Consider the following 23,959-nt stretch of genomic DNA (forward strand, 5'->3'; position numbering starts at 1 on the left):
ATCCACGAACACTGAGCTAGACAGAGAGTGCTGATTGGTGCATATACAATCCTCCGGCTAGACACAAAAGTTTTCCAAGTCCCCACCGGACTCAGGAGCCCAGCTGGCTTCACCTAGTGGATCTGGCTTCAGGGCTGCAGGTGCGGCTGCCCGCCAGTCCCACGCCGCAGCCTGCACTCCTTCGTCCTTGGGCGGTCGATGGGACCGGGCGCGGGCGCCAGTAGGGGAGGTTCCGGCCGCGCGGGAGCCCACCGCAAGAGAGGGGGGGCGCTCGGACGGGGCGGGGGGAGGGTTGGACATGGCGGGCTGTAGGTCCCTAGTCCTGCCCAGCGGGGAGGCGGGAAAATTCGAGCCCGCGGCGCAGGCGGGCCGGCAGTCCTGGGGGACTCGGTGCCCCCTCCGCAGCTGCTGGCCCGAGTGCTAAGCCCCTCACTGCCCGGGGCCGGAGGCGCCGGCCGGGCGGCCGCGCCGAGTGCTGGGCCCGCCGAGCCCGCGCCCACCGGGAACTGGTGCTGGCCGCGAGCGCCGCGCGCAGCCTTGGTTCCCGCCCATGCCTCTCCCTCCACACCTGCCCGCAAGCGAGGGAGGCGGCTCTAGCCTCGGCCAGCCCAGAGGGGCTCCCACAGTGCATTGTGGGCTGAAGGGCTCCTCAAGCCTGGCCAGAGCAGACACTGAGGCCGAGGAGGCTGAGAGCGAGCGAGGGCCGCCAGTACGTTGTCACCTCTCAAGATGTCTAGAATAGGCCAAATTCAAAGAGACGGAAACTATAGATGACTAAAGGAAGGAAGGAGAGAAGAGAGGGAGTGCTTTGTTTTGTGATTTTTTTTTTTTTTTGAGGCGGAGTCTCTGTCGCCCAGGCTGGATGGAGTGCAGTGGCATGATCTCCGCTCACTGCAACCTCTGCCTCCTGGGTTCAAGTGATTCTCCTGCCTCAGGCTCCTGAGTAGCTGGGATTACAGATACCACCATGCCTGGCTAATTTTTGTATTTTTAGTAGAGATGGGGTTTCACCACATTGGTCAGGCTGATCTCAAACTCCTGACCTTGTGATCTGCCCAGCTCTGCCTCCCAAAGTGCTGGGATTACAGGCGTGAGCCACCACGCATGGCTTAATTTTTGTATTTTTAGTAGAGGCGGGGTTTCACTATGTTGGCCAGGCTGGTCTTGAACTCTTGACTTCAGGTGATGCCCCCTCCTCAGCCTCCCAAAGTGCTGGGATTACAGGCATGAGCCACCACGCCCGTACGAGGGAGATTTTTTTGTGGGTTCAGAGTTTATATTGGGTCTGATTAAAAATTGAGTGGTGTAGATACTGGTGGGTACAGTGTTGTGAATGTCAACAGTGCCACTGAATTAGACACTTGCAAATGATGAAGATAAATGTGATGTCTATTTTACCATTAAAAAATTTCAAAAATACAATAGAAGATATATGCAAGAGCAGCGGCTGTAGATTCATGGAAACTAAATGATCCCATATTATTTCAAGAAATGTAGGAATTTGCCTGGGCTTCAAAACAGACAAGAGGAGTGATGAGATGCACTCATTGAACCATACAGTGTTTTTCTGTATTAACTGGTTCTTAAGGTGACAGTTTCCCATTGGTGAGGTTGCGCTAGCTAGACAGCCAAGGTTGTTACTTTCATGTCTTCCTGCTCCTCTCCTTTGCCTTCCTTCACCAAGGAGAATAGCTCAGCAGCAGCACAGTCCACGCTTGTTAACCACCCACCTCCCTACACTCCTGCCCCAGTCCACATCCCCCAAAGCTCTCTGCAGGATTCTTCAGCGGCACCAATGGACTGTTGCTCTGTGTCCTTTTAGTTTCCCCTGAGGAGCTTATGGAGGACACCTTATCTATGCAGGTGAGGTGCACCGCTTTGTCTGAAAGAAAAAACGTTTATTGGTTTCTTACTTTTTTTTTTTTTTTTAACGGAGTTTTGCTGTCACCCAGGCTGGAGTGCAATGGTGCCATCTTGGCTCGCTGCAATCTCCGACTCTCGGGTTCAAGCGATTCTCCCCCCAGTCTCCTGAGTAGCTGGGATTACAGGCACCCACCACTATGCCTGGTTAATTTTTGTACTTTTGTAGAAACAGGGTTTCACCATGTTGGCCAGGCTGGTCCCAGGCCAAGAAGCCTCTCTCATGTCCTATCTTCCATTTCATTGATTCTCTCCTTAAGTTGTGTCAAACATGCTGCTATACCCATCCTGAGCTATTTCAGTTAAGTTTTTCAGTTTTGGAATCTCCAAATTGGTTCTTTTCTACAATTTGCTCAACATTTATATTTTACTTTTTGGAATACTGTTGATAACTCACATGACCTGAGCACCTATGCTTCTATTTCTGTTGTCTTGTTTCCCTTGGCTTTGTCTTATTGTCCTCTTACGTTGGTTGTTGTTGACCGAGTACTATGTATTGCATGGAAATGTCAGATTGATGACAAAGATGTTATTATCCTGCAACGAGACTGCTTCTGGCTGATGACTCTGGGGTATTAATGATCCAGGTGGTTTAAAGGTAAGTTCTGTTCCTGGGAAGCCTTATCTTTGTCATGCGCCTTACTACACTGTATCCCTGAGAGTCTCAAACCAGAGTGTGCAAGTAACCTACAACCCTCCATGCTGCTTGCTGGACTTCAGTTGTTTTTTTTTTTTTTCAAACAGACTCACAAATATGTCAAAACAAACCTGACTTCTCACTCAATGGCCCCTTCCAGAATCTGTGGCATAAGAAGCAGTTCCAAATACCAGGGTCATATTCCTGGATTTCCTTCTGCCAGATATTGGCACTGTTTTCTCTGCTTTTCCATCCCTTTTGTTAAATATAGTGAACCCCAAGTTTCTCTTCAAAGAATCAGTATGTCACTATGTTCATCTCTTAGATTCTCCATTTTAAAGTTTAACTTCCTGGTTCCCTTTGCCCACTTGTTTCTAGTTTCGGTAAACAACTTTCCCACCAGTCTTAATCAGTAGTTCGCATCTGTTCCCCTGGTCACCTGCTCCGTCCTGACTCACGCCGGTCACTTGCTCTGACCTAAGTCACCTTTAGTTACCTGTTGCTAACCTTCCTTCCTGCCAGACTATTCACCCTGCCACTCCAGTTCATACTCCTGCTCTTTTTAAAAAACAACCAATCAGGCCGGGCATGGTGGCTCAAGTCTGTAATCCCAGCACTTTGGGAGGCCGAGACGGGCAGATCACGAGGTCAGGAGATCGAGACCATCCTGGCTAACATGGTGAAACCCTGTCTCTACTAAAAAATACAAAAAACTAGCCAGGCGAGGTGGCAGGCGCCTGTAGTCCCAGCTACTCGGGAGGCTGAGACAGGAGAATGGCGTAAACCCGGAAGGCGGAGCTTGCAGTGAGCTGACATCCGGCCACTGCACTCCAGCCTGGGCAACAGAGCGAGACTCCGTCTCAAAGAACAAACAAAACAAACAAACAAAAAAACCCAGCCAATTGGAATTAGCTTAGACTGTGTGGTCCAGCCATAGCCAATAAGGGAACAATACAGCAGTCGGGGCCACCTATATCAGGAATAAGAACTCCTTCCTCTCCCCTGTCCAGGTGTGCTCTTACCATTATTCCATCTGCAATGAGCACCCTTTCTGCAGAAAATTAAAACTGCCTTGCTGAGAAAATTAAATTTTTGTTTGAGTGCTATTTCTTTGCAGCACCAGGGAACAAGCATTTTGTTTAACACTTTGATGCTGTTCAACATTCTAATATTTTGTCCAGCTTTGACCTGTATTCAGTGCAAGGATCGATATGTTATTTGCCAGAGTCAAGTTCATTTTTTGAATTATTGTATTGCTACTTTGTAGGCCAAATGGATTTCTTATGATTTTTTTTTTTTTTTTTTTTGAGACGGAGTCTTACTCTGTCACCCAGGCTTGAGTGCAGTAGTGCAATTTTGCTTCACTGCAACCTCTGCCTCCCAGGTTCAAGGGATTCTCCTGCCTCAGCCTCCTAAGTAGCTGGGATTACAGGTATGTGCCAGCATGCCCAGTTAATTTTTGTATTTTTAGTAGAGACAGGGTTTCACCATGTTGGCCAGGCTGGTCTTGAGCTCTTGATCTCAAGTGGTCCACCCACCTCGGCCTCCCAGAGTGTTGGGATTACAGGCATGAGCCACCATGCCCAGCCCTGACAGACCTTTAATTAGCACTCCCAACCCTGGCTCAACAGTGTGAAACTGAGGTGTTGTGATACATTACATTTTTATCTGTAAGCCTCTGAAATGAGACTTTTCCTGGAAATATTGGATACCCAGCTTCCTTCACCCAACTTATAAAGAACTAATAGGCTAATTGGATATTTCCCTGGTCACAGCAGTATTTCTAGTTATCTTAGAAAGCAACAAATTAGTATATTAGGAAGGCTAAAAACATTTAAAAAATAACAAGAGCCAGTCATGTTATTGTGATTCAATAACTTTATTGAATCACATCATCTTAAATTTAACAGTGTTAGGAATAAATGATATATTTATAGAGAACATTCAGAAAGTTTTAATACCTACTTTCAGTTTGTTCTTTCCAAGAAACCGTTTTTAGACCTCTAGAAATTAATCATTATAAATCAGATTCTAACTTAAGAACATGTTATCTTAGTGTTTCTTAAATTACAGACCCATCTCAATGTTTATTGCCGTTAGCAATAACTGCTCAGGAGGACATTACCTAGATTACGATGAGTTTAGATTCTGAAGTCTTTCCATTTTATTTCTTACAAGACCAGTTCAAATTATAAACCTAATATGTAATCAAGCAATTATGTTTCCAAATATACCTTTTCTTGTATATTTGAAGTTAATCCCCACCCCTACACCCACCCCCACAATAACACTATCTGAGTATAAGAAAACAAAACAAGGCCAGGCGTGGTGGCTCACACCTGTAATCCCAGCACTTTGGGAGGCTGAGGTGGGCAGATCACTTGAGGTCAGGAGTTTGAGACCAGCCTGGCCAACATGACAAAACCCCATCTCTACTAACAATACAAAAATCAGCTGTGTGTGTTGGCGCATGCCTGTAGTTCCAGCTACTTGGGAGGCTGAGGCAGGAGAATCGCTTGAACCTGGGAGGCCGAGGTTGCAGTGAGTCGAGATCGCGCCATTGTACTCCAGCCTGGGTGACAGAGCAAGACTCCATATAAAACAACAACAACAACAACATTTAAAAAAAAAAAAATTGTTTCCTGAGTCTAATTAAGGATAGTTTTAGGTGGAGAGAAAAAAGTCCACTTTCAAGAAAAACATAATAGCTCCACTTAAATAACTTACTGAAGACTTTGGATTTTGATCCAGCTAACATAACATACTGGGACCATGCAATAGAATGAATTAAACAAGTTCATTAACAGAGCTTAGTTTTCCTTCTTTGTGGAAAAACCAAATATTTGTGTTCCTAAGCTGCCAATTTTTTGTTTTGTTTTGTTTTTGAGACAGAGTCTCACTCTGTTGCCCAGGCTGGGGTGCTATGGCAAGATCTTGCCTTGCTGCAAACTCTACCTCGCAGCTTCAAGCGATTCTGCTGCCTCAGCCTCACGAGTAGCTGGGATCACAGGTACCCACCGCCACATCTGGCTAATTTTTGTATTTTTAGTAGAGACAGGGTTTCACTATATTGGCCAGGCTGGTCTGGAACTCTTGACCTCAGGTGATCGGCTCGCCTCGGGCTTCCAAAAGTGCTGGGGATTACAGGCGTAATCAAGCTTTCTTTATGACCTTTCCACCAAAAATACATCCAAATTCCCACCCCAGTACAAGGAATAACACAATGCTTCCTATGTAGCTCATCAGTAATAGGTTAATTCTAAATACAAAATATTAAAAAGAAATTTGGTGTTGTTACTTTTATGTCTTCCTTTCCTGTCCGTTAACAAAAAAGTTTCAAAAATAAAGTAGATGTAGTTTTCCAAGTAGAGTTTACTTGTTCACAGATGTACTCTCTCTGTGACAAATGTCCCATCTTTTCAATTATTAGAGTGGCCCTGCTTGGGGTGGAAAACGTTCAGTCACGTTTAGTTATGAGATCTCTGTCACATATTTGAAAGGGAAACTGCAAGCCAAACCCTGTCATTTCTCCTTTCTGGAAAAATCAGTCTGTGATAGTACTGAGAGTAGAACATATCACTCTGAATCTCTCCCATGTCCAATCAAGAACAATGGGAATGTAAAGCTATGGACCTAGGAAAATATTTCAGACATCCTGCTTCAAAAGGAAGACAGGCTTACACGCTGTGGTTTCAGTATCACATCAGGTCTTCCTCTGCAGGTCAAAGGTAAAAGAGACGGGTTGACAGGGAACGATTCGGTTCCTGGTGAATGGACTGTCCCACGAGGTAAGCCAGCTTGTGGGCATAGTGGCAAGGCGCTGGAACTCGAATGATGCCCTTTAGTAGGAAAAAAAAAACAAAACCCACAACTAAATATGTTTCACCTTACATCTACTTCCCCTAAATTTAAATTCATGGAAGCCAATTCAGAGGTCCAACATTGTTCAATCTTCAATAGTACATTTTAAAAATCTGAAGAAAAAAGTAACAGAAAATACTTACTGGCAAATTATAATACATGTGGCATAGACAGTATGTTAAACGCTGTACTGTATTTGGGCTCAAGCCAATCGTGTCATAGATGACGTTATAATGAGTGGGGGTAACAGTTCCATCTTGCACAGACTGACTCACAATAAAAAAGTCATACCTGGAAATATAGGACATGTGGGTATCAGCTCATTTTCGAAAGAGGGTACAGTAAGTAAACCTAATGTCTGAAATGAAAACATTTAGTAAAATAGCTTACAGAAATCTATTCTATAGACTAGGTTTCCTTTGCATTTAGAAACCTAACTGAGCAATTATTTGAGAGATCAAATTTATAGAATGCAATTAAATCACTGACAGAGATAGTAACTCTCGTGGGATTTTGACTTCAAGTACACGTACTGAAACCTAGAGGAAGAAACAAGATTGGCGCATTTGATCTGATATGGCCGTAGATAATTCCATTCAGATCCTGGGATGAAGGCCTGCTGCCTCGCTGAGGATCACTGGACTCTATTTAAACTTCTTAATACAATCCATAAGATTGATCTATGTGTGTGTTATAAATATTGAATTTATTTTTATGTTTACAATCTTATGTTGTACTTTATGATACTTTTTATTTGCTCCTTCCTTTAATCCTTTCCTGCCTTGCACTAGATTGATCAAATGTTTCTGCCTTGCCTTCATTTTACTTCATTTATTCCTAACTCTTGGTATGAATGTCATGATTTCCACTGTGGTTTCACGTTAAGTCTTTCATTTATATAACTGCTTTAAGTATAAAGCACCAGAAGCATTATCATTTTCCCTAATAACTGAAGAATCTTAGTATGCTTTAACCTCATAACTCCTTTTCCATGTAAGTGTTATATCCAGTATTTTAGGGTTTTTTTTTTTTTTTTTGGACACAGTCTCACTCTGTTGCCCAGGCTGGAGTGCAGTGATGCAATCTCAGCTCACTGCAACTTCTACCTCCTGGGTTCAAGCAATTCTCCTGCCTCAGCCTTCCGAGTAGCTGGGATTACAGGTGCTCACCACCATGCCCAGCTAATTTTTATATTTTTAGTAGAGACAGGGTTTCACCATGTTGGTCAGGCTGGTCTCGAACTCTTGACCTCGCGATTCACCCGCCTCGGCCTCCCACAGTGCTGGGATTACAGGTGTGAGCCACCACGCCTGGCCAGGTCTTGTTTTAATATACCCTATAAATTGTCATTTATGAAATCAAGGCTTTTTTATGCTCCATCGTAACTCATCAGCATTGCTTCTTGCATTTCATTCTCCCTTCACTGTTCAATTTCCTTCTTCCTAAAATACAGTCTTTTTGGGTAGTTCTCTCAGTGAGGGTCTGGTGGATCTGCTAATGTATATACTGTATATGCACAAACTGAGCATGTTTGTATTTCACTGTCACCCTTGATAAGTTAGCTGGGTATCAAATTCTAGCTTGATGGCTATTTTTAAGTATTTTAAAAATACTTCATAGTATTCTTGTTTCTACTCTTGCTGAATGTGATTTTTATTGTTTGTAAATATATTATTCCTGTGGTTGCTTTTACATTTTCTTATGCCTGCTGAAGTTTCGCTATAACATTTCTAAGTGTGAACTTTTACAGATCTTTGCCCAAATCTTGTTATTCTTCAGTCTGAGGATTCAGAATCTCAGACTTTCTCTTTGAATATTGCTCTACCCCACCACACCCCCATCATATCTTATCTACTACTGAAACTTCTATTAGATATAGAGCAAATCTTATTTTGCCTTACATTTTCCTAAACATTTTTTTATATCTTCCACATCTTTATGGCTCTCCACTGCATTATGGAAATTTTGTGAACATATGTTCCAGTTAACAATTTGTTTTCTTTTATGTCTAACCTACTCTTTTAACCCTTCCACTGATTTTTCTTCATTTTGACTATATTCATGTTTGTTAGATATTCAAAAACAAATTGACCTTTTCATTAGACATTCTTACGGCCTTTATTCCTTTTTATATCTTTTCTTTTTTCGGTACATTTTTATATAGAATGTCTCTAACCATTTCATCTTCTGGAAGTTATGTCTAATCTTAATGTCTTAAAGGCTGGCTGTCACTCATAATGACTTACATCCTCATAACAAGAAAAAGACTTCTAAATCACTGTTTGGAATTACTTTTCTTGCATCCATGAACAACAGGGCTGACTATATGAAACTATTTTGTAGCCTACTCAGTATTACTTTCTGAACACATCATTTCTTTGTTCAGGATAACAAAGAATAAGTGTCATACAAAATGTTTCACATGAAAGAAACTGGTCTCTTTTTTCACACTGCTGTTTATTTTTTTATTTTTTTATGTTTTGGGACAGAGTCTCGCTGTGTCGCCCAGGCTAGAGTGCAGTGGTGCAATCTTCGCTCACTGCAAGCTCCGCCTCCCAGGTTCACACCATTCTCCTGCCTCTGCCTCCTGAGTAGCTGAGACTACAGGCACCCACCACCACACCCGGCTAATGTTTTGTATTTTTAGTAGAGATGGGGTTTCATCATGTTAGCCAGGATGCTCTTGATCTCTGGACCTCATGATCCGCCCGCCTTGGCCTCCCAAAGTGCTGAGATTACAGGCATGAGCCACCACGCCCAGCCCCACACTGCTGTTTTAAAGCAGAAAGACATTTTTAAAATAGAAACCTCTGGCTGGACGTGGTGGCTCACGCCTGTAATCCCAGCACCTTGGGTCACCAAGGTGGGTGGATCACTTGAGGTCAGGAGTTCGAGACCAGCTTGGCCAACATGGTGAAACCCCATCTCTACTAAAAATACAAAACATTAGCTGGGCGTGGTGGCAGGCACCTGTAATCCCAGCTGCTCAGGAGGCTGAGGCAGGAGAACTGCTTGAACCTGGGAGGCAGAGGTTGCAGTGTGCTGAGATTGCGCCACTGTACTCCAGCCTAGGCGACAGAGCAAGACTCCATCAGATAGACAGAGACAGACAGACAGATAGATAACCTCTTAGGCTACTGCATAAACATTTTGATGGTCATGATATATTCAATATAATTCGATTTGTGATGACTCCAAATTGTTAATATAAACATCACTTGCTATCTTTTGTATTCATAATTTAAAGGGTTTTAGGGCCACACTGAAGTTAACTCTTATGTGGTCACAGACATTTACAAATGTTTGATGAAGGAACTTCGACAACCAAAAGACTAATTGCAATTTCTAGATCCAAATGAGGAATCTCTACCCAATAGTAAAAAAACAGACCAAATTAGTTCTAAAGAATCAGAAATGGGCCGGGCGCGGTGGCTCAAGCCTGTAATCCCAGCACTTTGGGAGGCCGAGACGGGCGGATCACGAGGTCAGGAGATCGAGACCATCCTGGCTAACACAGTGAAACCCTGTCTCTACTAAAAAAAAAAATACAAAAAACTAGCCGGGCGAGGTGGCGGGTGCCTGTAGTCCCAGCTACTTGGGAGGCTGAGGCAGGAGAATGGCGTAAACCCAGGAGGCAGAGCTTGCAGTGAGCTGAGATCCGGCCACTGCACTCCAGCCTGGGCGACAGAGCAAGACTCCGTCTCAAAAAAAAAAAAAAAAAAGAATCAGAAATGCTTTAAGGTAAATTTATTGGAATTAAGTGATTGTGCTGAACTAAAGCAAATTGAGAAAATTATAGATCCAGATACAAAAAATACAGGTGACTTACCATTCATTCCTAGTCAACTCTATGTCAATAACTGTTCCTGGAGGTGGATTTTGAAAATCGCTTCCACGCTTAAGAAAAAATCTAGTGTTTATTCGTTTCTTCACCACAATGAAAGCTAGAGTGAAACTTAAAAAAATTAGGGTAAGTGTCTCTAGGTTTACTCAGTCTTACCTCAGAAGTATACAGTGTATTAAAACATCTGTTTTACATTTAGGACCCATTCAGAAGAATGGACAGCAGCCCTCCTTACACCCTAATTTTACTGTGTAAGCTCCATGTGCCCAATTGAAGCAGTAAATGAAGAGGTATTTATTCATAGCCACCCACATCCCAGGGGAAGGGTCCCTTCCTCACAACTTTAGGATCATTCCTACAATCCCGGCTGGGTAGCGGGCCCTCAGGAAACCGGAGTTTTACAAAAGTGGAGTTTCCCAGGTTTTGTAAGTCTTAGGGCTGGAGATTCCCTCCCGCTGGCTCCTCCAGTCTGGAGACACACAAAAGTCCAGGATAAGTGTGAACTGTTGGCAGGCTACGTTCATGGATTTCTTCTTTTTTTGAGATGGAGTCTGACACTGTCCCCCAGGCTGGAGTGCAGTGGCATGATCTCAGCCCACTAAAACCTCCCTCTCCCAGGTTCAAGCGATTCTCATGGCTCAGCCTCCCAAGTAGCTGGTATTACAGGTGTGTGCCACCACGCCTGGCTAATTTTTGTATTTTTATTAGCAGAGATGGGGTTTTGCTATGGTGGCCAGGCTGGTCTCAAACTCCTGGCCTCAAGTGATCCACCCGCCTCCGCCTCTCAAAGTGCTGGGATTACAGGCATGAGCCACCACGCCGGGCCGTTCATGGATTTCTGTGATTATCTGAGGTTAACAAGCCCTCCCACAACAAGACTTGAAATAAAGTAGGAAGATTCAGCTGGAGCTTTATGGTGTAAGCAGTCTGCTCCTGCCAGGTCCAATTCTGCTTTGCATTCTGACTTGGGCGTGGAACACAAAATCAAAGCAGAAGGGTCTTCCCCGTGCTCCCCCCACCCATCCACAGAAGCCACTATTTATATCAAGCTCCTACTCTCATTCACAGAAGCCACTATTTATATCAAGCGCCTGCTCTCATCACACATTGTATTGGTGTTTTCCCCTAAAAAACATCAGATTTTTTTTCAAAGACTAAACTGTCAAGCTAAAATCTCCACAGTACGATTTTTTTTGAGACAAGGTCTCACTGTGTCATCCAGGTATGAGTGCAGTGCTCCTAGGCTCAAGTGACCTGCCCACCTCAGCTTTCTGAGTAGCTGGGACTGCAGGCACACACCACCAGGCTCAGCTAATTTTTTTATTTTTTGTAGAGATAGGGTCTCTCTCCGTTGCCTAAGCTGGTCTTGAACTCCTGGGCTTAAGTGATCTGCCCACCTTGACCTCCCAAAGTGCTGGGATTACAGGGATGAGTCACTACACTTTACAATTAATATAACCTACTTGTTAGGAGAGAGGGTTTTTAAGTAGGTCGACATCTTTTTCGCTTCATGGTCAAGCAATGCTTGAAGCTGACCATCTCCCACTCCGTCCCGATACACAATAATAGAATGTGGCATTGATGATTCGTTTTTACACCAGACATCCAGGGCAGCTGAGAGGAAATCAGAAGCTTGTGTAAATAAACGGTAACTTGGAAAAAACTAGCCTTTGCTGCTTTTGACAAATTCTAAGTCCATCTTTTAACACTGCAGCTTTCAGGGCAATTTTACTGCTTAAGTCCTGTCTATTCCCAACACTGTAGCTTTCAGGGCAGTTTTACTGCATGAGTCCTGTCTATTCCGGGGTTCCTCAGCGACAGCACTATGGAAGTTTTGATCCAGAGAATTCGTGGTGGAGGTGGTGGAGATGGGGTCAACCTACGCATGCTAGGATGTTTAGCGGCATCTTTGTCTTCTATCCACTAGGACTCAATGGCAGTACCACCTCCACCCCAGTTGAGATCCCAAACACTAAAGGTTCAGTCATTGCCAAGTGTCCTCTGGAGGCAACAGGTCGACTGGTGGAGAACTACTTGTATAGTGTCGGGTTCCCCAACCGCTACAAGACACTGACCTTTCAAGCAGGTCTGCAGCTCTTTCACAAGCTCTTCTCCTGTTTTCTGGATGACACATTGAGAGTACCACCTGTTCACAGAAAAAACAAACCACCAGTTTGGAAAACAAGATTCTTAAAATCTCATTTTGAGTCTGCATTAATCTACGAGCAAAAAAATATTACTATCAGTAGTTGAGGACATTTTAGCATAATTCATATCGCCACAGAGATCAAAGTCTTGGTTGGTCTCTTTTGATCTTAGGCATTTTAGAAAATTCTGAGTGCATACAAATAGTCAAATAGAATGGAAGCATTTATTCACATTACTACAAATTAGTCATGCTTTATTGTACAAGACGACTGCAGTTTCGCCTACGGGGGAATGCAATAAAATGAAAACCCTGTGCTCCCCGTGGCTCCTGCTTTGGGATCAGTGCTCTCAACAGTGGCTCCTACATGTTCCCCCTCACTGAGGAAGGGGTTTGCTTTGGAATGGTGGCAGCTGTTGTGACAACGTCAACATATCCAGTAAAATGGTATGTTGTCTCAAGTTTCTATCCCCTTACTGCATTCTTGTTTACTTCAGAGTAACCCCATCTGACCACCTGACATATTGTGATGTATCTGTCTGTCTGCCTCTTCTCACTAGGATTTAATTCATAGGGTATGACCAGGCGGTCTTGGCTCCACATTTTCACTGCCAGTGTCAGCATCGGAACATGGCAGCCACTCAGAAAAATCTGTTGACAGCTCCAAGAATGATTTGGTTCGTGATGGTCTCTGATTTCTTGGGTTTGGAGTACGTAATTGTAATATTTACTTAGCTATGTGTGTTTCTCTTTGTTCAAGGTATTGGCTATTTTCATAATTTTTCTGGAAGGTTTTCTTTCATTGATTGGAAAGCAGATTTTACACTATTAAAATAAGTTTATTACTTGAAAAAGTATCTGTTGAATAATTGTAAGTATAATTGTTCCCTATGATTATTTTCAAACAAAAAGTAGAACAAAACAGTGTTATCATATTGAAGCAGAATATGACTAGAAAAAAAGTAATCATCTATGGAAATAAAGATGGATCTTCCTTAAAAGATATTCCTGAATTATACCTAGTGGGCCATGATCATTGTTAAACATAGAGGTAATTTGCAGTGGTCACACATCAAGTAATGCGCAAAGGACGGCAAACTTAAGACTGCAAACTTATTTCAAGGTACAGCGTGGTTTCTACTCTGAGAACAGAAAATAAAAGGGCCCTGGGAGAAAACAAGAGCATGGGATATAGATGTACATTTCCTCTCGGAAGTACATCACATGCAAGTATATGAAGACAAGATCTTATACTTACAGATCTCTGACCACTTATTATGTTTCAATGTCTCTTTACCCATGCACATCTCAAATATTTCACTATGTGTTAGTGATATCCATTTAAGACATTTACTGAGCAGAGCCTATGGTAGACAGAACTCTACCTATTCTAATCCCTGGAGCCTGTGATCACGGCAGGATACCACCCCTGTGATTATGTTATGCTATATGGCTCCATTGACTTTATGATAAAGGTTTTCCAAATGGGTCATTTGTAATTACATGAGCTCCTTTAAAAGCAGGGATGTTTTTTCTGGCTGATGGCAGAAGAGGTGGTCAGATTCAACACAGAACAAGGGCTCAATGTGCCCTGGCTGGTTGGAAGATGGAGAGGGGTTTGCTATGTGAGAGAAATCAAGACTGGCCCACAGCTGACAGCCAACAACAAAAACAAAACAAAAAAAACAAGGACCTCTGTCATCCAACCACAAAAAAATGGATTCAGCCACAATGACATGAGCTTGGAAAGGGAGGGCTGCCCAGCCTCCAGATGATAATGTGGCTTGGCTGATACCTTAATTTATGCCTTGTAAGGTCCTGAGAGTTGTGAACTACCAGGTGTCTGGTGAGAAGAACTGTGCAGATAGAGACGGGCATTTGTCATCAACTGCCACGTTTGTGGTATGTTAGGCAGCAACGGAAAATGATGTAGAGCAGCCAACCATGCAAAGTGTTCTGGGAACATAACTTTGCCAGCAAAATCAGGAGAGCACGTGACTAAGAATAACTCATCTGTCAAATTCCCAACCTCTTGAGTTAACAAATATTAATTAGGTTCATCTTTTCTGTTTGGTCCACAGTCAGCTACCGACTAAACAATATCTACCAGAGCTTACTTACTTTGTTAATTCAGCATTGGTACTTGCCACAAATCCTGCTATTGATTTCTGTCGATTTACGATATCATGGAAACAATCAATGCCAACGAACATTGTTCTTTGTACCTTAAGGTTTTTTGGAAAAGGTAGTGGAGTTAGAATGTGAGCAAAATTTAAGCATTAACAATTAAGAGAACCTTAAGTTTTATTAGATATAAGTTAAATGACGTCAATGAAATACAACGTACATCAGTCTCCACCTTCCAGAGGGCTCCTCCCATCTTGCAGTTCATCTGCTGGGCAATCTTGGTGACAATGGTTCTTGCCTGGACTTTTTCTAAGGTCTTTTTCACTACACATTGGCTTGGAATCGGGCATTTGGTACATAGGTATCTTTTTATACTGTCATATCTGTGTTTGTCATCATTGGGCAGGATACAAATCACCTTGAAAACCAGCCAACATGACATTCCATAAGATACAACAACAGTGATACAGGAAAGAAAAACCATCTCGAGCAGGCAACTTAGGTGGAAGACTGACAAGCTAGAGTCAATTTATTAAGAAAATATTTGAACCCAAGAGGGTGAAGGGCCTAGAGCCATGTTATTAATTATAACATAATTATATCAATTATATGGTATGTATTTATTAGAAAATTATAATTACATTAGTTATAATTATTAGTTACATTAAACAATTGGAAGGGTGAATGTGTGGAACAAATTATAATTAACATTACAAACTAGAATTAACATTAAATTGTTAAGTGTTTAAATTATAGTGTTGTAAATTATAGTTAATATTGATGTTCTAAATTATAGTTAACATTAATGTTATAAATTATAATTATAAATTACAGCAATTGCTGCAAGAGGCAATTTGGTAATATACATCAATTGCTTAAGCCTGCAATATCATTTCCATCCTATTCAGTTTCCAGGAACTTATCACCGTGTTGACAAGGATGGGTTAAAAACAGGCTCAAGGGGCCGGGCACAGTGGCTCACGCCTGTAATCCCAGCACTTTGGGAGGCCGAGGCGGGCTGATCACGAGGTCAGGAGATCAAGACATCCTGGCTAACACGGTGAAACCCCGTCTCTACTAAATATACAAAAAATTAGCCGGGCATGGTGGCGGGTGCATGTAGTCCCAGCTACTTGGGAGGCTGGGGCAGGAGAATGGCATGAACCCAGGAGGCGGAGCTTGCAGTGAGCCGAGATCGCACCACTGCACTCCAGCCTGGGCAACAGAACGAGACTCTATCTCAAAAAATAATAAGAAGAAGAATTTGCTGTAGTAATTCAGATAAAACATAATGACAACTTGGTCTAAGACACTGAATGCAAGAAAGGAAAGAACAGACTCCTAGAAAAATACCAGGCAAGAATTGCCAGGCACGGTGGCTCATGCCTGTAATCCCAGTGCTTTGGGAGACCAAGGCGGGTGGATCACTTGAGGTCAGGAGTTAGAGACCAGTCTGGCCAACATGGTGAAACCCCATCTCTACTAAAAATACAAAAATTAGTGGGGTGTGATGGTAGGCGCCTGTAATCCCAGCTACTTGGGAGGGTGAGGCAGGAGAATTGCTTGAACCAGGAGGTAGAGGTTACAGTGAGCTGAGATCACACCACTGCACTCCAGCCTGGGCCACGGAGCAAGACTCCGTCTCAAAAAAAAAAAAGAAAAGAAAAAGAAAAATACCAGGCAAGAAGAATAACACAGGTTAGAAGATCGTGATCATAGACTTGGCAGGTTACATCTGGGGATGAAAGTTAATGAATGTGGTGACTGTTAATACCCACACTACTTTACACTTGTATAGTGTGTTTTTTTTAAGTTAGGAGATTTTAAAAGTAATTACAGGTCCCCAAGCCTGAGAAAATTAGCTTAAGATTGTGATATTCAGGAATAGCTAAACCACGAAAGGCTGTATTCAGCTATATTATGCAGGTTAATCTGCTTTCATTGGCAAGTTCAGGAAACCAATGACAACATTTTGAATTCTAAAATACTTATCAAAATAGTTTAGAACAATAACTAAAGACTGTACATGTATCATCTAGACACTTACCATCTGCAGTGTTGGTCTGGTATATTTCCGTAATGTGTCTATATAGGAGTTAGCATCCCCATCTACTTCAATCCTAAAAAATATAGCATTCATATTCAAAAGGTACTGACCAGTGAAACATGATAAACATCTCAGACAGCTAATTAAATATAAAGTAAGACATGATAAAAAGGCAAGATATGCATTTCAGTAGAAAGTATATTTAAAAGAAAAAAGACAGTCGGGCGCGGTGGCTCACACCTGTAATCCCAGCACTTTGGGAGGCCGAAACGGGCAGATCATGAGGTCAGGAGATCGAGACCATCCTGGCTAACACGGTGAAACCGCGTCTCTACTAAAAAATACAAAAAAACTAGCCAGGTGAGGTGGCGGGCGCCTGTAGTCCCAGCTACTCGGGAGGCTGAGGCAGGAGAATGGCTTAAACCCAGGAGGCGGAGCTTGCAGTGAGCTGAGATCTGGCCACTGCACTCCAGCCTGGGCAACAGAGCGAGACTCCCTCTCAAAAAAAAAAAAAAAAAAAAAAGACAGTAGACTTTCAGTTTCCGATTCTACTTGTAAGGAGCTTTGAAGTCACTACTCTGTCCTAACAAGTCAAACGCTAAACAGACTGAAAAAAAATGAACAGTTCTCTTAGGATTTTCAAGAGAGGTGAGGACACAAGGCAAATCACTGCCTCCTATATTGAAGAGACAAATAAGCAAAACAGGGAGTCCTGGCTAGCTGGAGCAAAGACTCAAGAAACTTCCCAGGATAACAGTTCCTGTGTCAGGTGATCTAAACTGTAACTGATGAATTACTGCAGGCTCAGCATGGACAACTGTGAGGGTTAAAAACTCCAGGTATACCCAGTCATAGGAGGCTCCCACAATTTTGAGAGTTTTACCTCTAGGAGCTTGACCAGGTCCTCGCAATAAATACCAGAGGAAAATTGTTTCGTGCTTCCAGCAGGGAAAGGAGAAAATAAACTATTGTGAAATACACCAGGGCCCTGTGTTCCTAACAGGCCCTGCCCTCAGGAGACGCTACTTAACCAGAACCTAACCCTTTTTTTAAAAAAAGAAAACATTTAGGTTCAGGGATACACATGCAGGTTTGTTATACAGGTAAACCTGTGCCCTGATGGTTTGTTCTACGGATTTTATCATCCAAGGTCGAAGCAAAAGAAGCCAAGGCTGAGAAGACTGCATACTGTGTGAGTCTAACTAGATGACATTCTAAAAAGGCAAAACCATGGAGATGGAAAAAAAAAAAAAAACCAAATTGTCCTCAGAGGTTGTGGCGCAAGGGGTAGGTGGTGGTAGAAAGGGATAATTAGATGACGCACAGAAGACTTTTAGGGCAGTGACAAATACTCTGCATGAAACTGATGGTGGATACAAGTCATATACATTTGTACAAACCAGTAGAATGTACAATTCCAAGAGTGAACCCTACTGTAAACTATGGACTTTGGGTGATTATGATATTTCAATGTGGGCTCATCAGCTGTAACAAATGTACCACACTGGTAGGGGATGTTGATGGGGGAGGCTATGCATTATTGGGGGCAGGATATATATGAGAAGTCTCTGTAACTTCCTCTTAATTTTGCTGTAAACCTAAAACTGCTCTAGAAAGTTTCAGTTCAGTTTTTGGAAACATGACTGAGAATTCTTAATATTCTCCATCCATTCACATCAAGTCCTTAATTCTCATACCTTCTACAACATGTATCTTAATAGCCGTACACCATATATCACAAAGTCTGTTTTAATATTTTTTGACTAGAGATTAGGCTTTACAGACTTTTAAGGTTTTGATACAGTGACCAATTCCTACAATATTTTAGTTGTTATACTTTAAGATTGTTAACTGATTTTCAAATTGGAAGTAATTTCTGCTCTACTTACATTTCTGCTGGTTTCATAGTTATGCCCATGGGGGCTGTGACACTCTGTAGATGACTCTTTAAGGACATGGCTTCCCTGTGACTGCTCCTACTATGGAGTATGAGCCAACTATGTAGCGGCATTGCATTAAGTAATGGTAATTCTCTTATTTCTCTTGACCAGTCTCCTTGTGAATTGGCTTTAACCTGGAAAAGAATGATAAGACCTAGCATAAAACTTTAAAGATCAACTTATGTAAATCTGTGCTATCTCCTATTGAAATGTTACAATTATAAACTTGAATGGCCAATTTAGGTATTTTTTTCAATAAGATATAGGTTAACAGAACTGAATTCTATCCTAGGTGCAAAAAATTTTCGTTGAGAGGCCATTGCGGGGGAGATGACTCCAGAGCTTTAGGTTCCCATGCAGGCAAAGCAAAGCCCAATGTAAACAGTAAAGCAAAGCCAGAGACTTTACCAATCAGAAACTACCAGTTACCAACTAGGGTTCTTCCACTGTAATAGAGCAAATGTATTTTGTCCTATTTCTCATCAGCCTATAAAAGCTCACTGCTCACACTGCTGCAGCAGAGCTCGCTGAACCCCTTCTGATTGAGTGCTGCACAATTTGTGAATCAGTCTTAGTGCAAATAAACTTAATTGTATTTGATGTGAAGTTTCTTTTGGAGCTTTTCGATGCTGTTAGACTCAGATTGGCTCTTCATACTGTTCTATCACAGCAAGTGCTCCCTAAAAATTTAGTCTTTTGGTGGGAACTTTATTCCAAGGAATGACACTTGAAACATTTAACCAAAGATAGAGTAAGATGGCCAAATAGAGGCCTCCACTGATCATCCCTACAAGAGGAACACTAAGTTTGACAACTATCTGTACAAAGGGAGCACCTTCATAGGAACCAAACATCAGGTGAGCACTCAGTGTCTGGTTTTTACTTTCTATTGCTGAAAGAGGCACTGAAGGTGGGAAAAACAGTCTTGAATTGCTGACGTCACCCTTCTCCCACCCCTGCATGGCGCGGAGAATCTGTGCAGTTGGGAGAGGGAGAGCACAGCAACTGTGAGGCTTTGCATTAAAATCTGCACTGCCCTGTCATAGCAGAAAGCAGACCTGGGCTGTACTCAGCTGATGGCCACCCACAGGGGGAACATTTGATTCTGGCCCTAGACAGAGGGGAATTGCCCACCCCAGTGGTCAGAGCTCGAGTTCTGGAAAGCCTCACCACCATGGGCTGGAGTGCTCTGTGGCCCTAAGTGAACCTGAGAAATAGTCTAGGCTACAAAGACTGCAATCCTTAGGTAAGTCCTAATGCTGATCTGAGCTCAGAGCTCGTAAACTGGAGGTGGAGCAGCAGGGGACATGATCTACTGAGGCACCAGTCGGGGTAGCTAAGAGAGTGCTTATATCACCCCAACCCAAGGCAGCACAGCTCAAAGCTCCAAAAGACACCCCTTCTTTCTGCTTCAGGATAAAAGAAGGAAGAGTGAAGACTTTGTCTTGTATCTTGGATACCAGCTCAGCTACAGTAGGACAGGACAAGAGTCAGGGTTGTGAGGCCCCCATTCTGGGCCCTAGCTCTTGGATGACATTTCTAGACATACCCTGGGCCAGAAGGGAAACCTGATGCTTTGAAGGGAAGGACCCAGCCCAGGCAGGATTCATCACCTACTGATTAAAGAGCCCTTGGGCTCTGAAGAACCAGCAATAATACCCAGGTAGAATGTCAAGGGCCTTGAGTGGACTCAGAGATGCTGGTTTCAGGTGAGAACCCGCATATTCCCAGCTGTTGTGGCTATGGGGAGAGACTCCTGCTTGAGAAAAGTAGAGGGAAAAGTAAAGGGGACTTTGTCTTGCACCTTAGGTACCAGCTCAACCACAGTGGGGTAGAGCACCAAGCGGGCTTTTGGGGTCCCTAATCCCAGGCCTTGGCTCGTGGATGGCATTTCTGGACCTGCCTTGGGCCAAGGTGGAGCACGCTGCCCTGAAGGGTAATTCCTAGGCCTGGCAGCATTCACCGCAAGCTGACTGAAGAGCCCATGGACCTTAAGGGAACATTGGCAGTAGCCTAGCAGTACTCCCTATGGGCCTGTGGTGGCAGTGGTCGTGGGGTGAGGCTCCTCTATGTGTAGAAAGAGAAGGGGACAGGATGCGGTGGCTCACCCCTAGAATCCCAGGACTTTGGGAGGCCGAGGCGGGTGGATTACTTGAGGTCAGGAGATCCAGCCAACCTGGTGAAACCCCATCTCTACTAGAAATTAGCTGGCTGTGGTGGTGGGCGCCTGCAATCCCAGCTACTTGGGAGGCTGAGGCACGAGAATCGCTTGAACCCAGGAGGTGGAGGTTGCAGTGAGCCGAGATTGCACCACTGCGCTCCAGCCTAGGCGACACAGTAAGACTGTCTCAAAAAATAAATGAATAAAAAGAAAAGAAAAAAAGAAAGGGAAGAGTGAGAAAGGTCTGCATCATGGTTTGAGTGCCAGCTCAGCCACAGTACAACAGAATACCAGGTAGGTTTCTATGATTTTTGACTCCAGTCCCTGACGCCTGAATGGCATTCTCTGCACCTGCCAGGGCCTGGGGGGAACTTACTGCTCCTGAAGGGAAGGACACCAGTCTGGCTGCTTTGCCACTTGATTGCAGAGCCTTAGGACCTTGATCCAACATAGGTAGTAGCCTGGTAGTGGTCACAGTGGGCCTTGGGAAAGACCCAGTGCTGTGCTGGCTTCAGGTCTGACCCAGTGCAGTCCCATTGGTCATCACCACAGGGGTGCTTGTGTCACCCCAAACCCAGATCCAGGTGGCTCAGCACAGAGAGAGACAGAAAGTAAGCGAACAAGACTCTCTGCCTGGTCATCCAGAAATCTTCCGGATCATACCAAGATCACCAAGGTGATATCACTATGAATCTGCGCAAACCATAGTATTACTGTGCTTGGGATGTCCCCTGATGCAGATGTGACTTAGATCACAATACCCAAGTCCTTCTGAACACCTGGACAGCCTTCCCAAGGAAGATGAATACAAACAAGCCTGGACGGCGAAGACAATAACGAAAACCTAACTTTCAATGCCCAAACACTCATGAACTGCCCCAAGCATCAAGACGATCCAGGAGAACACGGACCTCAGCAAATGAACTCAATAAGGCACCAGGCACTAATCCTGGAGAAATAGATATGTGACCTTTCAGACAATTCAAAATAGCTATTTTGAAGAAACTCAAATTCAAGATAACAGAGAATTGAGAATTCTAGTAGATGAATTCTACAGAGAGATGGAAATAATTAAAAAGATTCAAGTAGAAATTCTGGAGTTGAGACATACAATTGACATATTGAAGAATACATCAGAGTCTCTTAAGAGCAGAATTAAATCAAGCAGAAGAATTACTGAGCTCAAAGGCAGGCTGTTTGAAAATACATAGAGGAGATAAAAGAAAACACATATACCTAATGTAAATGACGAGTTAACAGGTGCAGCACACCAACATGGCACATGTATACATACGTAACAAAACTGCACGTTGTGCACATGTACCCTAGAACTTAAAGTATCATAAAAAAAGAAAGAAAACACAGAAGCATGCCTACAAAATCTAGAAAATAGCCTCAAAAGGGCAAATCTAAGAGTTACTGTCCTTATAGACGAGGTAAAGAGATAATGGTACAAAATTCACTCAAAGATATAGCAAAACTTCCCAAACCTAAAGAAAGATATCAATATCTAAGTATAAGGTGGTTACAGTAGATTTAACCCAAAGACAACTACCTCAAGGCATTTGATAATCAAACTCCCAAACGTCAAGGATAAAGGATCCTAAAAGCAGCAAGAGAAAAATAACAGAGAATGGAGCTCCAATACATCTGGCAGCAGACTTTTCAGTGGAAACCATACAGGCCAGGAGAGATAATCTGAAGTGCTGAAGGAAAAAAGAATTACCCTACAATAATATACCCGGTAAAAATATCCTTCAAAAAAGGAGAAAGACTTTTCCAGACAAACAAAAGCTGAGGGATTTCAACACCAGATCTGCCCTATAAGAAATGCTAAAAGGGGTACTTCAATCAGAAAGAAAGAGATGTTGAGGAGCAATAGGAATTCATCTGAAGGTACAAAACTTACTGGTCATAGTAAGTGCCCAGAAAAACACAGTAAGGGTGGTGTGTAAACTACTCTTAAGTAGAAACACTGAAAGGTGAACCAATCAAAAATAGCAACAACATTAAGACATACAATAAGATAGAAATAGAAATATAAGTTAAAAAGCAAAAGGACATAAACAGGTCTCAAATTTAAGAAAATCAAAATTATATCAAGTACGCTCTCAGACCACAGTGGAGTAAAACTGGAAATTAACTTCAAAAGGAACACCCAAAACCATGCAAATACATGGAAATTACATAACCTGTTCCTGAATGATCACTGGGTTAACAATGAAATCAAGATGGAAATTTTAAAGATTTGAACTGAATGATAATAGTGACACAACCCATCAAAACCTCCGGGATACAGCAAAAGCAGTACTAAGAGGAAAGAAAGCTCATAGCATTACATGCCTACATCAACAAGTCTGAAAGAGCACAAATAGACAATCTAAAGGTTACACCTCAAGGAACTAGACAAACAAGAAGAAACCAAACCCAAGCCCAGCAGAGGAAAAGAAATAATCAGCATCAGAATAGAACTAAATGAAATTGAAACAAAAAACCCACAATAGAGAAATGAAACAAAAAGCTGATTCTTTTAAAAGTTAAATAAAATTGGGCTGGGCGTGGTGGCTTACGCCTGTAGTCCCAACACTTTGGGAGGCCGAGGCCGGTGAATCACACAGTCAGGAGTTCAAGACCAGCCTGGCCAAGATGGTGAAACCCCGTCTCTACTTAAAATACAAAAATTAGCCAGGCGTGGCCGGGCATGGTGGCTCATGCCTGTAATCCCAGCACTTTGGGAGGCCGAGGCGGGCTGATCACGAGGTCAGGAGATGGAGACCATCCTGGCTAACACGGTGAAACCCCGTGTCTACTAAAAATACAAAAAAATTAGCCAGATGTGGTGGCGGGCACCTGTAGTCCCAGCTACTCGGGAGGCTGAAGCAGGAGAATGGTGTGAACCTGGGAGACGGAGCTTGCAGTGAGCTGAGATCGCACCACTGCACTCCAGCCTATGGAACAGAGGGAGACTCCGTCTAAAAAAAAAAAAAAAAAATAGGAGTGGTGGCGGGTGCCTGCAATCCCAGCTACTCAGGAGGCTGAGGCAGAGAATTGGTTGAACCAGAGAGGCAGAGTTCGCAGTGAGCCGAGATCATGCGACCACTGCACTCCAACCTGGGCAACAGAGGGAGACTGTCTCAAAAAAAAAAAAAAAAAAAAAAAAAAAAAAAAAAAAATTCTAAAAGCTCAATTAGAAATGAAACTGGAGGCCGGGCGCAATGGCTCATGCCTTTAATCCCAGCACTTTGGGAGACCAAGGCGGGCAGATCATGAGGTCAG

General features: G+C 43.1%; 1 protein-coding gene and 1 long non-coding RNA gene across 3 annotated transcripts; one reads left to right on the plus strand and one right to left on the minus strand.

The window, feature by feature from the left end:
- Positions 1 to 6,279: 6,279 nt before the first annotated feature.
- On the minus strand, positions 6,280 to 20,709 carry LOC116273296 (piwi-like protein 3). Its single transcript, XM_031662271.1, has 9 exons — positions 18,472 to 20,709; positions 16,583 to 16,655; positions 14,756 to 14,953; positions 14,530 to 14,633; positions 12,338 to 12,408; positions 11,726 to 11,876; positions 10,248 to 10,373; positions 6,562 to 6,709; positions 6,280 to 6,396 (listed from the first exon to the last, which is right to left on the minus strand). Exons 1-9 carry the CDS (start codon positions 18,681 to 18,683, stop codon positions 6,280 to 6,282), a joined length of 1,200 nt encoding a protein of 399 aa, XP_031518131.1. The 5' UTR covers positions 18,684 to 20,709.
- On the plus strand, positions 6,701 to 14,627 carry LOC110740560. Of its 2 annotated transcripts, none has more exons than XR_002515337.1 (3): positions 6,701 to 6,759; positions 12,190 to 12,855; positions 12,969 to 14,627. It is a non-coding gene; the product is annotated as an uncharacterized LOC110740560 (long non-coding RNA). The 2 variants fall into 2 exon arrangements; XR_004181689.1 differs by lacking the exon at positions 6,701 to 6,759 and adding an exon at positions 10,348 to 10,552.
- Positions 20,710 to 23,959: the final 3,250 nt, after the last annotated feature.

The sequence above is a fragment of the Papio anubis genome, unplaced genomic scaffold (genome assembly GCF_008728515.1).
Source record: "Papio anubis isolate 15944 unplaced genomic scaffold, Panubis1.0 scaffold524, whole genome shotgun sequence".
Classification (NCBI taxonomy): Eukaryota; Metazoa; Chordata; class Mammalia; order Primates; family Cercopithecidae; genus Papio; species Papio anubis.

Coding starts and splice junctions, on each gene's coding strand:
- LOC116273296 (XM_031662271.1), bottom strand. CDS start 18,683: ATGCTAGGTCTTATCATTCTTTTCCAGGTTAAAGCCAATTCACAAGGA. Junction 12,409..14,529: donor ACCAATGCTGAATTAACAAA/GTAAGTAAGCTC, acceptor TTCTGTGAACAG/GTGGTACTCTCAATGTGTCA. Junction 11,877..12,337: donor GCTGCAGACCTGCTTGAAAG/GTCAGTGTCTTG, acceptor ATTTCCTCTCAG/CTGCCCTGGATGTCTGGTGT.